The sequence below is a fragment of the Choloepus didactylus genome, chromosome 10 (genome assembly GCF_015220235.1).
Source record: "Choloepus didactylus isolate mChoDid1 chromosome 10, mChoDid1.pri, whole genome shotgun sequence".
In the NCBI taxonomy this organism is placed as follows: Eukaryota; Metazoa; Chordata; class Mammalia; order Pilosa; family Megalonychidae; genus Choloepus; species Choloepus didactylus.
The window spans coordinates 94,029,802-94,047,968 of record NC_051316.1 but is presented as its reverse complement, the minus strand read 5'-3'; the positions used below and the strand labels follow the sequence as shown (position 1 = coordinate 94,047,968).

General features: G+C 43.1%; 2 protein-coding genes across 8 annotated transcripts in view; both read left to right on the top strand.

The window, feature by feature from the left end:
• The window catches only part of SLC2A8 (solute carrier family 2 member 8), a 30,824-nt gene extending 12,686 nt beyond the window's left edge, over positions 1-18,138 (top strand). Inside the window, exons 10-12 of one of the 3 annotated variants that reach the window (XR_005210711.1) lie at positions 14,528-14,586; positions 17,348-17,474; positions 18,042-18,138. Coding sequence is in view for 2 of the 3 variants with exons in the window: in XM_037798005.1 (XP_037653933.1) it covers positions 2,641-2,811 (171 nt within the window). In the remaining variant the exon portion in view is untranslated. Of the gene's footprint in view, positions 1-2,630; positions 5,564-14,527; positions 14,587-17,347; positions 17,475-18,041 lie in introns of those variants that run through there. The other 2 variants (XM_037798005.1, XM_037798007.1) reach the window with 2 other exon arrangements.
• Positions 1-18,167, top strand: part of ZNF79 (zinc finger protein 79) — a 41,757-nt gene that overhangs the window by 5,436 nt on the left and 18,154 nt on the right. The window contains exons 1-4 of one of the 5 annotated variants that reach the window (XM_037798014.1): positions 9,099-9,515; positions 14,528-14,586; positions 17,348-17,474; positions 18,042-18,137. In XM_037798014.1, the coding sequence (XP_037653942.1) occupies positions 9,500-9,515; positions 14,528-14,586; positions 17,348-17,474; positions 18,042-18,137 (298 nt within the window). In that variant the 5' untranslated portion in view covers positions 9,099-9,499. Of the gene's footprint in view, positions 1-9,098; positions 9,516-13,326; positions 13,390-14,527; positions 14,587-17,347; positions 17,475-18,041; positions 18,138-18,167 lie in introns of those variants that run through there. The other 4 variants (XM_037798009.1, XM_037798010.1, XM_037798013.1 and 1 more) reach the window with 4 other exon arrangements.

The window sequence follows — 18,167 nt, the reverse complement described above, 5'->3', positions numbered from 1 at the left end:
ACTGTGTAGTCAGTCCCCTCCCTACAGCCAAGGCCCTGGCATGTTTCTGTGTTCTGTCCCTGTATAATTTTGCCTTTTCTAAAATTTCCAATAAAAATGGAATAATGTAGTATGTAGTGTTATATCTGGCTTCTATCACTTAGCATAGTGCTTTTTAGATTCATCCATGTCACACACATTTTATTGTTGACTAGTATCCACTGGACCTTTGGGCTTTTTTTCCAATTTTGGCCGATTATGAATAAAGCTGCTATAAACATTTGTATAGAAGCCTTTGTACAAGGTTGCATACAAGTCGCTGTGTGGAGTAGACTTGCTGGCAAGTTTATATTTAACTTTTTAAGAAACCACCAAACTTTCCCATAGTGGTTGGACATTTTGCATTCCCACCAGCAGTATATGAAAGTTACACTTGCCCCACATCGTCACAACACCTGTATTCACTATTATGATAAAGCTATCTACATATTTTAACTTTTTGAAAGTTACTTTCTACTTTCTGGGTTCTTCTGGGATCAGTTGATCTGGTTATTTATCTTAGTCCTTTTCCTTTATGCTGCTGATTTATCTCAAATATCTGGTGGCTTTGGTTGGTTGTCCATATTTATGAATGAAGAACTAGGAGTTGTAATTGCAGTTGCTGGTATAAGTTCCCCCCTCCCCCCTTCCTTTCTTCCTATTCTCTGCTCTGTTCTGGATTTGTCCCCTTTCATACATCTTCGTTTGTCATTTCAGTGGGATTTGACTGGGGGATGGAGATGGGGAATGTATATATTCAGTCTACCATCTTGAAATGGATGCTTTCTTCATCTTTTTAATGATTCTTTTAATGATTGTTTAGTATTTGTTTGCCATTGGTGTCATGCTGCCTGGCAAAGAGTAGGTGCTCAATATTTCAGTGTAGGATTATTTCATTGTATAAATATAGCAGAACTTAAATCAACCCCGTATTGTTTCACATTAGGTTGTTTCCAGTTTTCTGTTTATTGACAAATCTATTATAGATATAAATTTACATTACAAGTAAAAGAAATAAGAAAAAAATGAGAGACAACAGAGATAAGAGGTGAGAAAGGAGAGATAGATGAAATAGATGATAAAGATAGGAGTTAATAAAGAAATGGGAAAATGAGATTAGAGAGATGCTGGGGATAAAAGAAATAGTGATAGAGATAAAGATGGAGATAGAGATGGAGGTTATGGTATTGGGGATTGAATCATGTCCCCCACAAAACATGTTCAAGTCCTAACCCCCAATCCTGTGGGCGTGAACTCACAACTTCTCCACATGGAGCCTGAGGGCAGAAGGTGCCCCCAGCTCCTGTCTGGTCAGCCCCCAGCCTCTGCAACCAGGGGCTGTCGAATAACCAGAGGGAAGGCAGGGGCATGAGTCAGTTCCTAAGGCTGCAAGGGAGATGGTTAAAAATGTAGGCAAGGGACACATCATTGTAGCTTCAAACCCTGCCTTGGCCTCTTTGCTCTCTCAACCAGAGGCCAGGAGCCAGCGCAACATGGTGGGTAAGAGTCCTGTGCTTAGTTGAAATTCTGGTTGTACTATTCACTGGCTGTGTAACCTGGTCAATTTTTCAGTTTATTCTCCTGAAAAATGGGCGTAATGATGCTATTTCCCTCATGGGGTTGTTGTGAGGATGAAAGACGATAATTATGTAAATCACAACTGAGGATAAGACTGCATAAGTGTTCAACAAATGTTAGTTGTTGTTATTGGTGAGGCTGTGCAGGTGAGGATGGGAGGCTGTGGTGGAGGTGGGGAGCTGTATGCAAGGCTGGTGGGAGGCTGAAGAGGTGCCCCATAAAGAAGGGGACATTTGAAACCTTCAAACATTCTTCTCCTTATATTCTCTTTCCTACCCTCCTCCCTCAGCAACTCCTCCCATCCTACCTCCTGATCGCTACCAGTGCCCACTCATAGGTACCAATGAATTGCAGATTCGCCTGCTCTTCACAGGTCCCTTACCCTCCCCTGGGGTCCTCCCAGCAAGGAACAAAGTGCTTCAGGGACCAAGAGCTAGCCCCAGCTGACAGTTCTGTATCTGCCCCAGGAGCCCAGCCCAGCCTCACCAGGCACAGGACCATGAGGAGAGGCAGGATGGAGTGTACGGAGGGGACAGGTGGAGCAGAGCTGTGCTTTACCCAGCCCGGGGTAGATGTCTGCACTGCCCACTGACACCCTCCCCTCTGCCTCAATAATTTCCAGCTGCTCTCGGCTTTTGCACACCAGAGGTACTTGCCCTTGCTCCACGCAGTTGCCGTGGTAGGGATTGCATCAGCTGAGGCGTGAGGCACTCTGCTGCTTCCCAGTGGTCATAGATGGGATCGTAGGACTAAAGCAGGAAACTGCTGATACCTTGTGGCCATTATGGGGTCAGCACCTGCTGGGCCTTGAAGTGGGCCAAATTGCGCCTGCTGATGTGTGACACTCTCTGCCGCTGCTTTGTGGCCCCAGGCAGGATGACTAAGGCCTCAGCCTTGGTCCCTGCCTGGATGGAGGGTGATTGGTGATTATGGTCCCAAAGCACATCTCTCCTGCTCAGACAGAGCAAGACCAGGAGAAGGGAGTGAAGGAGGTTCCAGTTTCCTGGCTGATTCTGTTCCTCTTTTCCTCCTAGCACCTCACAGACCACACTTCCCAGGATGGAACAGATTATGGTTCTCAAATTCCATTTCCCACATGCTGCTGAGACAACCAAAAGTGACCTTTGGGAGTGGACATCAGCTTGCCCTGAAGGAATGGTGATGAGGGCTCTGTGGCCTCATAGACACAGAGTCACACGGGGCCTGGCCACCTAAGGTGTCAGTGGAGCCCCCCTTTTTTAAGGGAGAGACTGAGTAGGGTCTGGTCTGACCTCCTGCTGCAGCTGAGTTGCTCTGCCTTAGTCCTGGCACCCCACAAGAATGTGGGTCTCAGTCCCTGAGTCATTTGGAGTCTAGCAGTGTGCTAAAAACCCCATTTTTGGAACACTCGGTATACACAGGCCCTCTCTGGGAAAAGGAGTCACTCCTCTACTAATACCAGATGACCAGACCCTTCTTGGTCTTCAAAGAACAAATCTGGGGAGAAATGGGCCTGGGGAAGATCAGTCACTGGGCAGCGAGACAAGAAAGGCTCCCATGGATCTGCACAGCAGGGATCATTGTGCCCAGAGTATCTGCACAGGCTTCCCAGAGAAGACTTTGAGCCAAGCCTTGATGGCAGAGGATGGGTGCATAGGGAGGTAAGAAGGCATCCAAGGAGAGGGAACAGCATGTGCAAAGGTACAGAGGTGGCCCAGAAGGTTCCATTTATAGTCCTGCAGAACTAGAGGCTCCTCTCCCAGTGTCCTCTGTTGTCTCCCTTTGCGTTTACTGGACTGGGACACTGCTGAGATGGCTCCTCCGTTAGGTAACCAGTGAAGGCATCAGGAAAACCTAGGCCCAATTGTTGCCATAGCCACCATGGTCTCACAAATGGGCAGGAGAAAGCTGGGGATTGAATACAAATGTCATCCAAGATATGGAGGAGAAAGGCCAAAGACACAAGCTGTAGGGCCCTCCCTGTGCTCTTTGCCTCTGATACCCTACCCTCAAAGTTGAGGTGGGCACTGAGCCATCTCCCTTGTTATAGAGGCCATGGACCATGCCAAGGACAGTACAGCAATCCTTCCTGATCATTCAGAAGAGAAAAGGGCCAAGCTTGGACTCTGGGGCTGGTGGGGTGGGGAAAGGAATAACTATTGAAAACAGGCATTGGGGGCATGATCAAGAACCCAAAGAGAATTCCTGCCTACTCTTAGGGAGCTCAGTTCATTCATTCAGCAATTGAGTGCCTACTGTATGCTGGGCACTGTCCTAGATATTGGTGATACAGTGGTGACAATGAATATAGCACTTGCTCTCATGGAACTTACCTTCTAGAGGGAGAGACATACTATGAGAAATAAAGAAATAAGAATTTATTCACAATGTGAAAGTGCTAAAAAGAAAATAAGGTGGCAAGAGAGAGTTGCTATGGGGATGGCAGAAGTTCTCATCCAAGGTACTAGTGACATAAGTAACACCACCTTCACACAGGTAACATAGGCTAAGACTTCATGGGCGAGAAGGAGCCAGCCTTGTGAGTGCCACAAGTTGTAGCCCTGCATGTGCAAAGGTCCTGGGGCAGGTGGGAGCTTGATGTGACTTCCTGAAGCCATTAGAGACCAGGATATCTCAGAGTAAAAGGAGAAGGGACAGGATAGCCCTGGATGAACTTGTGGAAGAAAGTAAAGGTCTTGTGGGCTTCCCAACAGCTGACTTATTTTACCCACAAAGCTGTTTCTCTAAGCCAGTGGTTCTCAAACTTTGGCATACATTAGAATCACCTGCAAGTACTGTCAAAATCCAGATTGCTGGGCCCCACCCCCAGAATCTGTTTCTTAGATGTGGAGTGAAGCCCCAGAATTTCTCAAGGTTGAAAATCCAAATCCAATCACCTGTGGAGAGGAATTGGACCCAGGTGGCTAGAGAGGAAGTTTGTTGTCTGAGGAACTTTGTTACCTTGAGGAGAAGAAACAGAACTAGACTGGAATGGAGTTGGCCCTTAGGGAAGAGACGTGTCCTCGGCCCCTGGGCCAGGAGACCAGAGTGAGGCAGCAGCACCCTTCCCCCAGCCTCCTGTCTTCTGGAAGCCTGAGAAGGCAGATCAGAGAGAGGAGACAAGTCCCCCAAGGAAGCTGTGACCACCCAAAGGCCATCCCTCTACGCCCACCAACACCACACACAGAGATCAGAGAGCACCAGAAGCAGGTGTCACCCCTCCCATCCCATCAGCAGTCAGAGTGCCATGGCCCTAGTTGTCCTTACTTTGTCCCTGTGTGGCCTGGAACCATTGCAATGACTGTTCTTAAAGTGCTGAGTAACCTGGAGCACGCCCCAGGCTTTCTGGGCCTCATTTAAGAAGAGGTTCTCTTTATTTGTCTTGCTTCTCGGCCCACATGAGCAATCAGTGTCCTCATTCCTTTAGGGCAGCAGTTCTCAAAGTAGGGTCCCCACCAGCAGCATCACCTGGAAAACAGCTCAAACTCACAGATTCAATCCTGAAAATACTAAAGCACTGTCTTATCAGGAGCAGTCAGTTTCTCAGTCTCACTCGCCGTGACACTAGCTACTGTGTCAGGGACCCCTGCAAGGAAGATTCTCTTCCTCCAGTTTGCACAAGGAGGCCAGAGTCACCTCATAGTTTGCGCGTGGCAAGACAGGAAGCCATAGAGAGGAGTCCTGCTGCCTCATTTTGGCCTCCCTCCCCAGGCAGGGAATGCTTCCTCTTCCCTAAGGGCCAACTCCATCCCAGCCTAGTTCGGTTTCTTCTCAGAGTAACGAAGTTCCTCAGACAACACACTTCTCTCTAATCGCTAGAGCCCAATTCCTCTCCAAAGGAGATTGGATCTGGGATTCTTAATCTTTCTTTCAAATGCATAACAACTTGTTTACATAACTTGTCAAGGGAAAATATATTTTCCACCTTTAAAAAACTTTTCTCAAAATAACATGTTCAAAAGTTTTAATAAACACGTTTATCACATTTCTTAAGAATGATATGTTTATAATTTGACAAAATGAAGTGAAACCAGTGTCAAAACAAGCTCACTTGGAGAATAAATATTTTACAAAACACATTTATCACAACAAACTTTAGGCAGGTACTGAATAATTCACATTGGAAAGAATTGCCCCATCGTTCAACAAATGCAGGAAATATAGGAAAGTTATTAGTCAAGGCAAAGCTCCCAGTTTAGTCAATTAAAACACAATAGCAACATTAACACTTTATAAATGTAAAAGTGTAACAAAATCTTTACTCTCCTAGCATATTTTCAATAATATATTGGAGAGAATTCATATGAATGCAGTGATTGTAGGAAAGGTTTCAGTTCAACTTCTTCCCTCAGTAGCCACTAGGATGTTCATATTGAAAAGAAACCCTACAAATGCAGCGTCTGTATCAACACCTTCATTCAGAGTTCATCCTCTACTGAATATCAGGTTATACAGAAGAAAGAGCTCATGAGTACAGTGCATTTGGCAAAGACTGAGCTAAAGCACATCCTTGGTTATGAAGTTTTTCTCCCTCTGGAGCAAGTGTCTACACATTCAGGGAGTGTGGGAAAGCCTTCAGTTGGAATTTGACCTTTGTCAGACTCTTGAGAACACATAAAGGAACAAACCCATCCATATGCACAAAATAGAGGAACACCTTCAGCTAGAGACCCTCCTTTTTTGCATATGAGAACTCATACTGGAGAGACATCTTATGAATGTGAAGACTGAGAAAGCCTCTGCCAAAGTTCATACCTGAGTTAATACCAGAGAATTCATACTGGAGAGAATCTTTATGAATGTAGTCAATGCAGGAAAACCTTTGGCTGGAGCTCAACCCTCAAAACCCATCAACAGCTTCGAACTATACAAAAATCTTAGAGGAAAACAAATTTGGGAAAACTAGAATTTCCAGTGGCTCATGACTCTCTCTGATACCTAAACTGTCAAGTTTCATTTCTGATCTGCTTAAGAGCAGCTGATGTATGTCCATGTTTCTGCTACCTGACCTGTGTCACTCTAATGATCTCTTGGTAAGGTACCCCTCACTTAATGATGTGAAATGATGGCTTCTGAATAATATCCTCCCCACTTCCTTGTCTCTGCTTTTTACTCATCTTTTTACTTCCACATCCTTAAGTGCACTGAAACCCTCTCCCATCACTTCCTCACTTGACTCCCTGACTCCCTCCCTACCACTATTCAACAACTACCCTCCATGGATGGCAACTCATCTACCTCTCTCTCTTCTAAATACCCAGTTACTCCCTGAGTCTTCCTGAAACAATAAATGATTAGCATCCTATTGTTCTCCTGCTTCTTGAGCAGAAAATACTATACTGCATTTGAATGGATTCATTAGCAAATATCTCTGTTAAATATTCTACCAAGGTGACACAGAAGGTGTGATGGTTCCAAAGTATGCCCACAGATTCTTTGACACTCCTCCCATAAAAAGACGGAGCCTAACACCTCTCCCCTTGAACATGAGCCACACTTAGTGACTCATTTCTAATGATTAGAAAGTGGTAGAAGTACTAAGGTGTAACTTCTGATATGTGGCTTCTGCCCTGTACTCTTGGATTGCTAGCTCTGGGAGAAGAAAAACAACATGTAACAAAACTCAAGAAGCTTTTGCAGTGGCACAAATAGGTAGAAACAGAAACCTTCTGTCAACAATTAACATCAATTTATCAGGTATGTGACTGAGTCTACTTGGAAGTGGATCTTCCAGCCCCAGTCAAGCCTTCAGATGGCAACAGCCCCTGCTGACAACTTCACTGCAACCTCATGATAGACTGTGAGCCAGAACTACCCAGCTCAGCCACTTCTGAATTCCTGACCCATATCTCACAGAAACTGTGAGATAACTGTTTATTGTCTTAAGAAACTAAATTTTGGAGAAATATGTTACACAGCAATGTATAACTGATAAAGATTTTTAAAACCTACAAGTTGGGTGCTACTTTTACAAAAAACTAAAAACATGGGCATGGCTTTGGAATTGGAGCAGAAGCTACAAGACTTTTGAAAGAGAGTATTTGTGAAAGCCTTGAAGACACTACTAGTAGATGGCTAAAAACATTTGAAGAGGCTGCTGGTGAGGGCTTAAAGGAAAGTGAAAATATGTTTTGGAAACTAGGAAAGAACCTTGTTATATACTGTCAGAAAGTTTAGTAGCACTCTTCACTGAGGTAATGTGGAAAGTAGAAAATGTACCCAATGAACTAGGTGATCTAGCTAACTGATTTCTAGGCAGAGTACTGAAGGTGCTGCTTGATTCCTTTCTTGCTGCTCATGTAAAACGCAAGAGAGAGAGAAGCCAAGTGAAGGACTGTTAAACAAAAAGGAGGCAGAAATCACTGAATTTGAGGATTCCCAGCTTCTCTAAAGGTCAAATAACACTTGAGAAATAACTTCTAGACAAAGATCAAGTCCAGGGCAATCTTGGGAAAATATGGTCTAAACATGAAGCAGAAGGTGTGACTCTAAAATCCTTTATACCACCTCTGCACTGGTACCTCAGAGAACCAGTCAAACAATGGGGCGTCCAAGAGGCTTCAGGGTATTATCCCTTGGGTATCAGCAGAATCCCAAGCTTATCTTAAAGGAATGAGTGGGTGTGGCTTGTCTAAAGGAGCGAATCCGAATAAGATTCACAGAAGACCCACAAAAGTTAAGAGAATTATATTGGCAAAACGACCCTATCTGTGGCTGAAAGGAACAGGAACAGTACAAAATGAAAAAAAGTCCTTTGGGCCCTGAACGCACTTCTTCCCCAGATAACCCATTCCCCTCTTATCGTCAAAATTAATGTAATTCTGAGTTGCGATTAGAAAATTGCTTGAGAAGTGAAGAATTTTCAACAGAGTGGAGGGGAAATTTCATCGCATCGACGCTCTGGAGAAACCCAATAAAATATCTCTTGCCGGCAGGTGCAAAGCTTCCAAGGGCAGAATATTCTGCCCTCCAGGTCTGGACTCTCCCTGTAACAGTGCTAATCAAACATTAATAAAATGAACTTCTGTCCCGAAATTATGGAAGCTCTCGCCTGCTAAGATTTTCTATCATTTGAGGGTTCCAGGCCACCCAGTAGAGGCTGCCATGTTCAAACGGAAGGGGTCCCCTTTTTGTTTACTCTTCTCAAACTTTCAGTATGGCTCAAGGACACTGCGCAGGTGTCTAGGGTTAGTCCTGAAGGGCGCGGAGAAAGAAGAATCCTGCAATCTGAAGGGCAGATCTGCCGAAACCACCGAAATAAGGCGCCCAGGTCCAGCGCAACGCAAGCGCTAAAACCACCGTTCCCAGGATCCTTAACGAGCAAGTCGCTCCCTGTCCCCGTCCAGTCGCCGTTTGATTCCGGTGAGCCATTACTGGGAATAAATCCTGGGAGCAAGAACAGGTAGAAGCATCTCTGGAAAGTACAGCCATAAGCCTGGCCCCAGGAGAAACAAATGCCTTGACCAAGAACCGAGCCCGGCAGTGACTTCTGGGAAATGGAGTCTGGTGAGGCGGATGAGGAATGTGCGCATGTCCGGAAGTGCCGCTATTGACGTGAGGCCCCTTTGGCGCCAGAGTTCCCTGGTGCCTGGCGGTTTCTGGGATAGCGCAGTTTTTGAGTCGGCGCCGGTTGCTAGGCGCGTTTTCGGGAATCCGGGTGGCGGCTTTTTCATCCTGGGTTGTGCTTGATGCCAACCCAGTGGTTGGCGACGGGCTCCCGAGCCAAAGACAAGCTGTGGTTGGAGAGACAGTGAAACACCGGGCTGGTCAGGCCCTGCCGGAGCTCCCAGGGCCCAGCACCACAGGCCCAAACCGAGACTCTGAAGGGAGAGGCCGGGGACAAACAAGAGTGCAGCCCGGGAGCAGTCAGAGCAGGCCTGCAGAGTCTGGGCTGGGGCTCCTGTGGCGCGACACTGACGCCCAGATGCTAGAGGAAGGAGGTGAGAAGGAGTGGTGGAGGGAGTGGCTTGCAGGAGATCCGGCTTTTCTTCCAGCTTGCCCACTGCTCTGTTGCCCGGACCAAAACTCTGCCGTTATCTTTTCCACAGGGGATTAGGGACAAGTCTTTTTTAATAAAGTATTGCTGGGTCAAAAAAGTTTGAAGACTTCAGGTCTGGATGATCTCAGGGTATCTTACCTGTTACCCGATCTGCCTGATGGAACGATGGCATTAGATAGTAGGGAAAAGTGGACCCTGGGAAGGGTCTTCTCTGTTGCTTCTGTTCTTCCAGCCCTTCTTGAAGCAGCCAGGAACGCTCGGAAACCCGGGACAAGAACCCATTGCCTCCTCTTGAGTTTAAGGGCGGATTATGCCCAGTTGGATTGTGAAGTCGTGGAGGATACTGGTGATATGGAAACAAAAGGCCCAGATTCTTGTTTAAGCTGTGGGATACCGTCCAGGTCTCTTAACCTGTGTTTCTTCTTGAAGGAAAGGGCAAAACAACGTTAATCACTTGTATACCCCTAAAAATTTTAAGCATCAAATAAAACAATGTTTTTGAAAGCACTTTTAATGTGGTACGGAACAAATGTGTATCTGATCTTAACCACTGAAGCCTGTGCCATCTTCCCTAGATCAAGTGGTCTCTATTTGGTCTTTCACTCTTCAAGTGCATTTTCACATCGGCATTTGGTATTGTCTTCCTCTGAAAACAGGGATAAGGAATTTGTTTTGACAGGGAAAGCAGGATGGATGGTTATCATCCTCCCCACACTACAAAAGAGGAAAGTGAGATGCACCGGGGTCAGGTACAACCCAGTAACTTATGGTCTGTAGTAAGATCAGTATCCAGATCTGTTTACTTCTTTATTCTGAACTATTTTTGAGGACCACTACTATTTTTTCATTAAGATATAAGTCACACACCATAATATGCACCTTTAAAGTGTACAACTCAGTTGTTTTAGTATATTCACAAAGTTTTGCAACCATCACTATTATTTAATTCCAGAACATTTTCATCACCCCCAAAAGAAACCCCATACCCATTAGCAGTCACTCCCTTTTCCCCCTTTCCCCCAGCCCCTGGCAATCACTAACTTATTTTCTGTCTCTATGGGTTTACCAGTTTTGGACATTTCATGTAAATAGAATCATACACTATGTGACCTTTTGGCTTTTTTCATTTAGCATAATGTTGTCAAAGTTCATCCAAGTTGTAAGAGGTATCAGAATTTTGTTCCTTTTTGTGACTGAATAATATTTGCTTGGCTATCCCGCATTTTGTTATCCACTCGGTGGATGTTTGTACCTTTTGGGTATTATGAATAATGCTGCTATGACATTCATGTACAAGTTTTTCTGCGGACGTGTTTTCATTTCTTTTGGGCATATACCTAGGAGTGGTGCTGTGTTATATTATAACTCTTATGTTTAACTTTTTGAAGAATGACCAAATTTTTCACAGCAACTACAACACCATTTTATATTTCTACCTGCAGTACTCAAGGGTTCCAATTTCTCCACATCTTCACTAACAATTTTTATTTCATTTTTTTAGTAATAGCCATCCTAGTGGGTGTGAAATATCTTGTTTTGGTTTTGATTTGCATTTCCCTTATGACTAGTGATGTTGAGCGATCATGTACTTTTGACCACTTGATATCTTCTTTGGAGAAATGTCCATTCAGATCCTTTGCCCATTTTAAAAATTGGATTATTGGTCCTTCTATTGTTGAATTGTAAGAGTTCTTTATATATTCTGCATCCCAGACCTTTATCAGATATATGATTTGTGGTTGTCTTCACTTTCTTACTAGTGCCCTTTTAAGCAGTAAATTAGACTTTTGATGACATCTAATTCATTTATTTTTTCCTTTGTTGCTTATGCTTTTGGTGTCATATCTAAGAAACCATTGCCTAATTCAAGGTCATGAATATTTATTCCAATATTTTCTTATAAAAGTTTTAAAGTTTTAGCCCTTATGTTCAGGTCTTTGATCCACTTTGAGTTAACTTTTGAAGGTGGTGTGAGATAGGTGTCCAAGTTCATTCTTTTGCATGTGAATATCCAGTTGTCTTAGAACCATTAAGTGAATAGACTCTTCCTCCATTGACTTTCTTGGCACCCTTGTTGGAAGTCAATTGCCTATAAGTCTATGGGTTTATTTCTGGTCTCTCAATTCTATTACATTGATCTGTCTATCTTTATGTCAGTGCTACATTTTGTTTTGACTACTGTTGCTTTCTAGAAAGTTTTGAAATTGGGAAGTGTGAGCCCTCCAACTTTGTTCTTTTTCACGATTGTTTTGGCTATTTTGGGTCTCTTACACTTCCATACGCATTTTAGGATCAGCAGGTTAGTTTCTGCAAAAAACCCAGCTGGGATTTTGATAACGATTGCATTGACTCTGAAATTTGGAGAGTATTGCCACCTCAACAATATTAAGTCCTCCAACCCATGAACATAAGATAATGTTTTTCCATTTATTTAGGTCTTCCATAATTCCTTTCAACAGTGTTTTGTAGTTTTCCATGTACAAGTCTTGCAGTTAATTTGTTAAATTTATTCCTAGATATTTTATTCTTTTTTATACTATTGTAAATGGAATTGTTTCCTTAATTTCATTTTTGGATTGTATATTCATCTTGTATCCTGCAACCTTGCTGAACTCATTTATTAACTCTTAAATGTTTTGGGGTTTTTTTGTGTGTTTTTTTTTTGTGGATTCTATAGGATTTTATAAGTACAAGATCATATCTTCTTCACAAATAGAGATAGTTTTACCTCTTTCTTTCCAATCTGGATGGTTTTATTTCTTTTTCTTGATTCATTGCCCTTGCTAGAACCTCCAGTATAATATCAAATAGAAGTGGCATGAGCAGACATCCTTGTCTTGTTCCTAATCTTGGGAAGAAAGCTTTCAATCTCTTGCTGGTTAAATTTGATGTTAGCTCTGGGTGTTTTGTGGGTGCCCTTGAGGAATTTTCCTTCTATTCCTCATTTGTTGAGTGTTTTTATAATGAAAGGGTGTTGGATTTTGTTGAATGCTTTTTCTGTATTATGGAGACAATCATGCAGTTTTTTACATTATCCTGTTAATATACTGTATTGCATTGATTGATTTTCGTATCTTGAACCAAGTTTGCATTCTGTTGCTTTCTAGAAAGTTTTGAAATTGGGAAGTTTTGACTAAGCATATGTCTGAGATTTGCAGAGCTACTTTCTCCAAAGGACTAAATAGAGTCAGTCCTCACTATTTGCAGATTCCATATTTGAAAATTTCCCTACTCAGTATCATTTGTAACCCCCAAATCAGTACTTGCAGCACTTTGGCAATCATTTGCAGACACACATAGAGTGGTGAAAATTTTGAGTCACTCAACTGCACATTACCAGCTAAAGTCAAACAAAGCAATGCTCTGCCTTCTTGTTGGTTCTCAAACTGTAAACAAGTGTCCTTTTCACATTATATTTAGAGCCACTTTTTGCTTTCTTGTGTTTCTTGTTGATGATTTTGCTGTTTAAAATGGTCACTGACCCTAGTGCTGAAGTGCTGTCTGGTGTTCCTAATTGCAAGAAGGTTCCAGTATGCCTTTATGGAGAAAATAGATGTGTTAGATAAATTTCATTCAGGATGAGTTACAGTGCTGTTGGCTAAGAGTTCAATGTTAATGAATCAACAATAGATATTAAACGAGGTGTTTTTAAACAGAACACTCATAAAATAAGGTTCTGTATTGGTTGGTTGACAAAAATATGACCAGAGACTCTCAGGAACCTAACCTTTTATTTCCCCCAGATGCAGTGGGTCGGTATTCACTAATTCGGTGTTCACGGTGACTTCATAGAACATGAGGATTAACTATAATAGGTAATGCCTGTACACCTCTTTTGTACTAGGTTTTGTGCCAATTACTTTCTGCATATACCTTTAATCTTCACAGCAGCCCTACAAAGGATTATTATCCCGATTTTGCAGATGAGAAAAATGAGACTCAGGTTACATGATTTGCTACATTACTAATAACTGTGCATCCAGGATATGTGAGAGTCTGTAATACTCTAATGCCCCTACATCTGAGTGAGTTGATGAAATTTCTGAGATAGGAAGGGGAATGGGAAAATACACATGGGCTTCCTACCCCTAGGGCACAAAGATGTTGCTTCTTCACAGTTATGCGGGTGACTGAGCTTGTACCTCGACTTACCAGGCCTGGGCCAGGGGACCTGATATCACCCCCTGGGGAGGGTAGTAGGTACGGGCGTGAGTGCCCTCTGCAGCCCCCCCGAGCCTGGGGAGCGAGGTCAGGGCAGCTCCCTTTTCCTCACCCAAAATGTCACGGGCAGGGGAGGCTTGCCGGAGGAAACCGCCTTTCTCCCAACCGCCCTTTCCCCACTTCCTTATCTTACCCACTCACTCCCTGGTGCCAAGGCCACTCCTGCCACCGCCAGCGCGCATGCACCGTGGCCAGAACAACCCCCGCCCCGCTGCAACGGCTCCGGCGTTCTCTCAGAACCAATCCTAGCCCCTATCCCTTCAGTATTGCCATGTAAGGCTACTTCACCTCCTTTCCAGCCCTGCCCTTCTTACCAGCCTATATAACCTGTAATCACCCCTGAATAAATCTCTTTGGCGCATACTCCTACTGGATGAAGAGTGACTTGTCCTTATCGCCGCCCTCCACACCTTGCACGCCTCTCGCCGAGGACCCGGCCAAGTCCTCCGCCTCGCCCTCGCCTCCGGGAAAGAGCCCCCGCCGCCGGTACCCCTTAAGCAGCCCCGAGAGCTGAGGGCTCAGCTACCGGCCGCCCCTCCCCCTAGAAGCAGTAACCGCGACCGCACAGTTATCCCACTTCAGGTCTGTGAATTCAGCCCAAGTGTCCTGGAACCTGCTGTGATGTATGTCCTTTGAACCTCCTCTTCATAATGAAAATGTGTGATTATCTAGCTTGGTCACTCAGTAAGCTGCAAACACTTATAACTCACTGCTTTCTTTCTCTTTCTCCAGGGCTGCCTTTTCCAGACCCTACCCTTCCCCTAGAAGAAAGTATAGGAGAGGAAGGAATGGTGAGTTGGAAATTTACTATGAGGGGCAGCCTTTAAAAAAATATATTAATTGTAGGGTTTTTTCTTTTTCCTAATTATGAAAGTAATTCGTGTTCATTGCAGAAAATCTGGAAAATATAGAAAACACAAAGAAGAAAAAAATTACCCTTAACCCTGGAAAGAAAGAAAACAACATTTTGTGTCCTTTCAGTCATATTCTTCCTTTTTTTTATATTTTCCCCAAATGGATTTGTCTTGCTTTATAACCTTTTTATTTAACACCTAGCAGAATCTGATGAACATTGAGGGTATTTTACAAAATCCTTTCCAATGGATGCATTATATTCCACTGCATAGTATTGTCTTCTTTCCTTTTCTCTTGACTGGACTAGGAAATGGTTTATTTCTTTTCTTTTTTTTTCTTTTTTAAGTCTGCTCTTGGATATCCTCATCAATTTTAATAACTACTTTTTAATTAATAAATCTTGTTAATTTTTTTGCTTCCGTTTCTTCACATTTATTTAAAGATTCATTTTTTTAAACTCTTGAGTTGAGACTTTAATTCATTTATATCCTTTCTTGTTTATATTGAAAGTTTTGGGCTGTGGATTTTTTTTTTTTTTTTTAGATATCTCAAAATTATAATTTTGATTTCTTTGCCCATTCTAGTCCATGAGGGCGGAGTCCATTTTTCTTCTCAACACAAAATACCATTGTATAGTCTGATTGCAGGGGCTAGGGTTGATAGCTCTATCAGCCAATCCTTAATTAAATTAGTCGGTTCTTCCATATCTTATGTTCGTTTTGGATTAACTCTGTCAATGACTGAGGTATTTTAACATCTCTCAAAGCTGTAGTATTTTTTCTTTATATTTCCTAATTTTTAAAATATATATATTATGTATTTCTTTACTATTTAGCTCATGATATTTGTATCTTTATAGTGGGCTGTACTGTCTTACTTATTATAAAGTGATCCTAATGTTTTAAATATTTCTTAGTTTTAAAAAATGGTCCTCTTTGTTCCATATAATGCATTTCTCAATGTGAAGGATAAAGTAAAATTAGGTCAGGAACTGGTTATAATTTGGGAAAAGATGCTGGCTTAAACCAAAACAGTGTCTGGGAGATGGAGAGAAATAGGTGAATTCCAGTGATATTAAAAAGGAGGAATCCAATATGTGATTCATTTGGGGGTGGGCTGTAGGAGGGAGGAGGACAGCACCCAGGTTTCTGGCTCAGCCAACTAGGTGAATGGAGGTACCATTCCCTGAGCTAGGAAAAATAGGTCTGTAGGAGAGGCTGGATTACACTATTGCATTTTGTTGTGTTGGAGGTTCCCACGGGAAAGGAACTACTGCCTAATGTTAATACTGTGGTGGTGGCTAAGAAACTAGTTACTTCCCTTTCCCCATGGCTTCCTGCAGCCCCAGTACATAGTACTTGGTACATTGCACAGAGGAGGTGCTTGCTTGTTGTATGAACAGCTTCATCTGTCACCTGCATGCCCTTGTAGCTTCCTCTCTAGCTCTCCTGAACTCCAGATCCAAGTTTTCACGTTACAGACATCTGCACATGGATGTCTTGCAACCACTTTAAACTCAGTGGGCCCAAAAACAAAGCAGTTACTCTGCTGACAAGCTTTTTTCCACATTTTTTCTCTTAGTTGAGGACATCACCATCTGTCTAGTCTTCCAAGCAAGAAAGATCTTTGCTTCATCCTCTGGTCTCTCTCTAAATCCATTTCTGATCATGCATCTTTTCTCCCTGTTTGAGCACAGGTCATCTCTCACTTTGCCATTGACCTTTTTCTTAACCTCCTCTTCCCATCTCCATCTCAAGGCACATCTGTCTTCCCCTGGCACCATGTTGCCTAAAGAATTAAAGCACCACATTTATCAAATCATTCCAGGCTTTTCACATTCTGATCTCAACCAACCTTTCCAGGACAATGTTTCTAGGCCCTTCACCCTCTAACCCCTCATTTGTGCCCTGCCTAGACCACCTGTCATTCCCTGAACACATAGGGGCTTTCCTGCCTTCATGCCTTTAATCATCCTCCCCATCTTGGATAGCCTTCTCTTAGTCCTTCTGAGGAAAATTCTCCCTCAGGGCCACCCAGCAACTCAGTGATTGCCTTCACTCTGTGGTCTTCTCTGATCGGCCTCTCCTTACTTTTTACACCTCCCCCCCCATTCCTCATATCCTAGCAACTGGTCCATCCATCTCTTCTGACATATCTTATTACAGTTCGGTTGCAAAGGTGCTGGCTCCCCTGCTGTACTGTGTGATATCTGAGTTCACAGGAATCTTTATTTGTTAAATGTTCTGAAAATTTAGCTTTCATTGTCTTTGCTAATTTGCACCTGATTCTTCACCATATGAATTCATGCATTCTAATTTTTTTCTATATTAGCTTTTAACTCCCTAAGTCTTTTAGTTTCAGTCCAATTATTTTTCATATATATAGCTATATATACACACGTGTTTTCCATCTATTTATACATAAAGTCTACCAGAATTATAAATGTGTGAAAACAAGAGATTTATTTATTTATTTATTTATTTATTTATTTTTGGTGTCAGAGTACAATAAAGTGTTAGGAATATAGAAAATGATAAGTAAATGCTTTTCTTGAACTGCCCAGAGACCTGAATCCTTCAAAGACCCTCTCTAGGTCTGCCATCTTCTCTCCCAGAGCTGCCAACCTCCCCACCCACCCCACCTTCTCCCCCAAATCCTAAGGCCACTGGGTGAGCAGGAATGGGCTTGTTGTTTCAGGGATCCACATCCTTCAGCAATGCGACTGTAGCTTTTACCCATGATGGGTGGAGGCCCCTGGCCACTGCTCCGAGGGACAGGTTCAAGGAGCGGGTACCAGGAAAGTCCAGGAACCTGGTCCTGCTGGGTAAGGAAACTGTTTCTTTAAGATTCCGAATCTGCTTATTGCTACTTTACTCAGTTGTGAAAATTGCGTGGTATGTCCTAGCACATCTCATTGCTCTGATGCACCAGAAGGATAGCGTTTTTTCCTTTGCATTCCTGGTGAAGGTCTCTGTATCTCTATTTGGCAAATAGGTAATTTCATTTTTCTCCATCTGAAGCTGTACCTTCTCTATTCTCTTATCTCCTAGCAGGGGTGGGGTAACCTTCAGGTCAGTTTTTTCATATTCAGTAGGTTCCCAACTTCTTAAATAGGGTGCTCTGTGGGCTTAGCTTAACTCCCTGGCCTAACCCCATCTTGAAGCTATTTCTTAAGAGTTCTTCCAGAAAATGCTTTACCAAGACCTTAGAACCATGTCTGTCTCATTTACTGCTGTATCCCCTAGTGCCCAGCTCCAAGTAAGTGCACCATATATATTTGTTGAATGAGTGAAGTGAATGACCTAATTAGCCTATTTCCTCTCCCCTGAGTTCTGGATGGCTGTTTATACTTAGAACGCATTGCTAAGGTCCACTTCTTCTCCTTGAATAGGACTTCCAGTTTCACAGCCTTGCATGAACTCTCAGCTGGAACAAAAGGAAGAACCATGGATGCTAGAGGGAGAAAGCCTAGGAAGTTCCTGTCCAGGTAAGTGAGCAAGTAGTGAGTAAGTGAGCA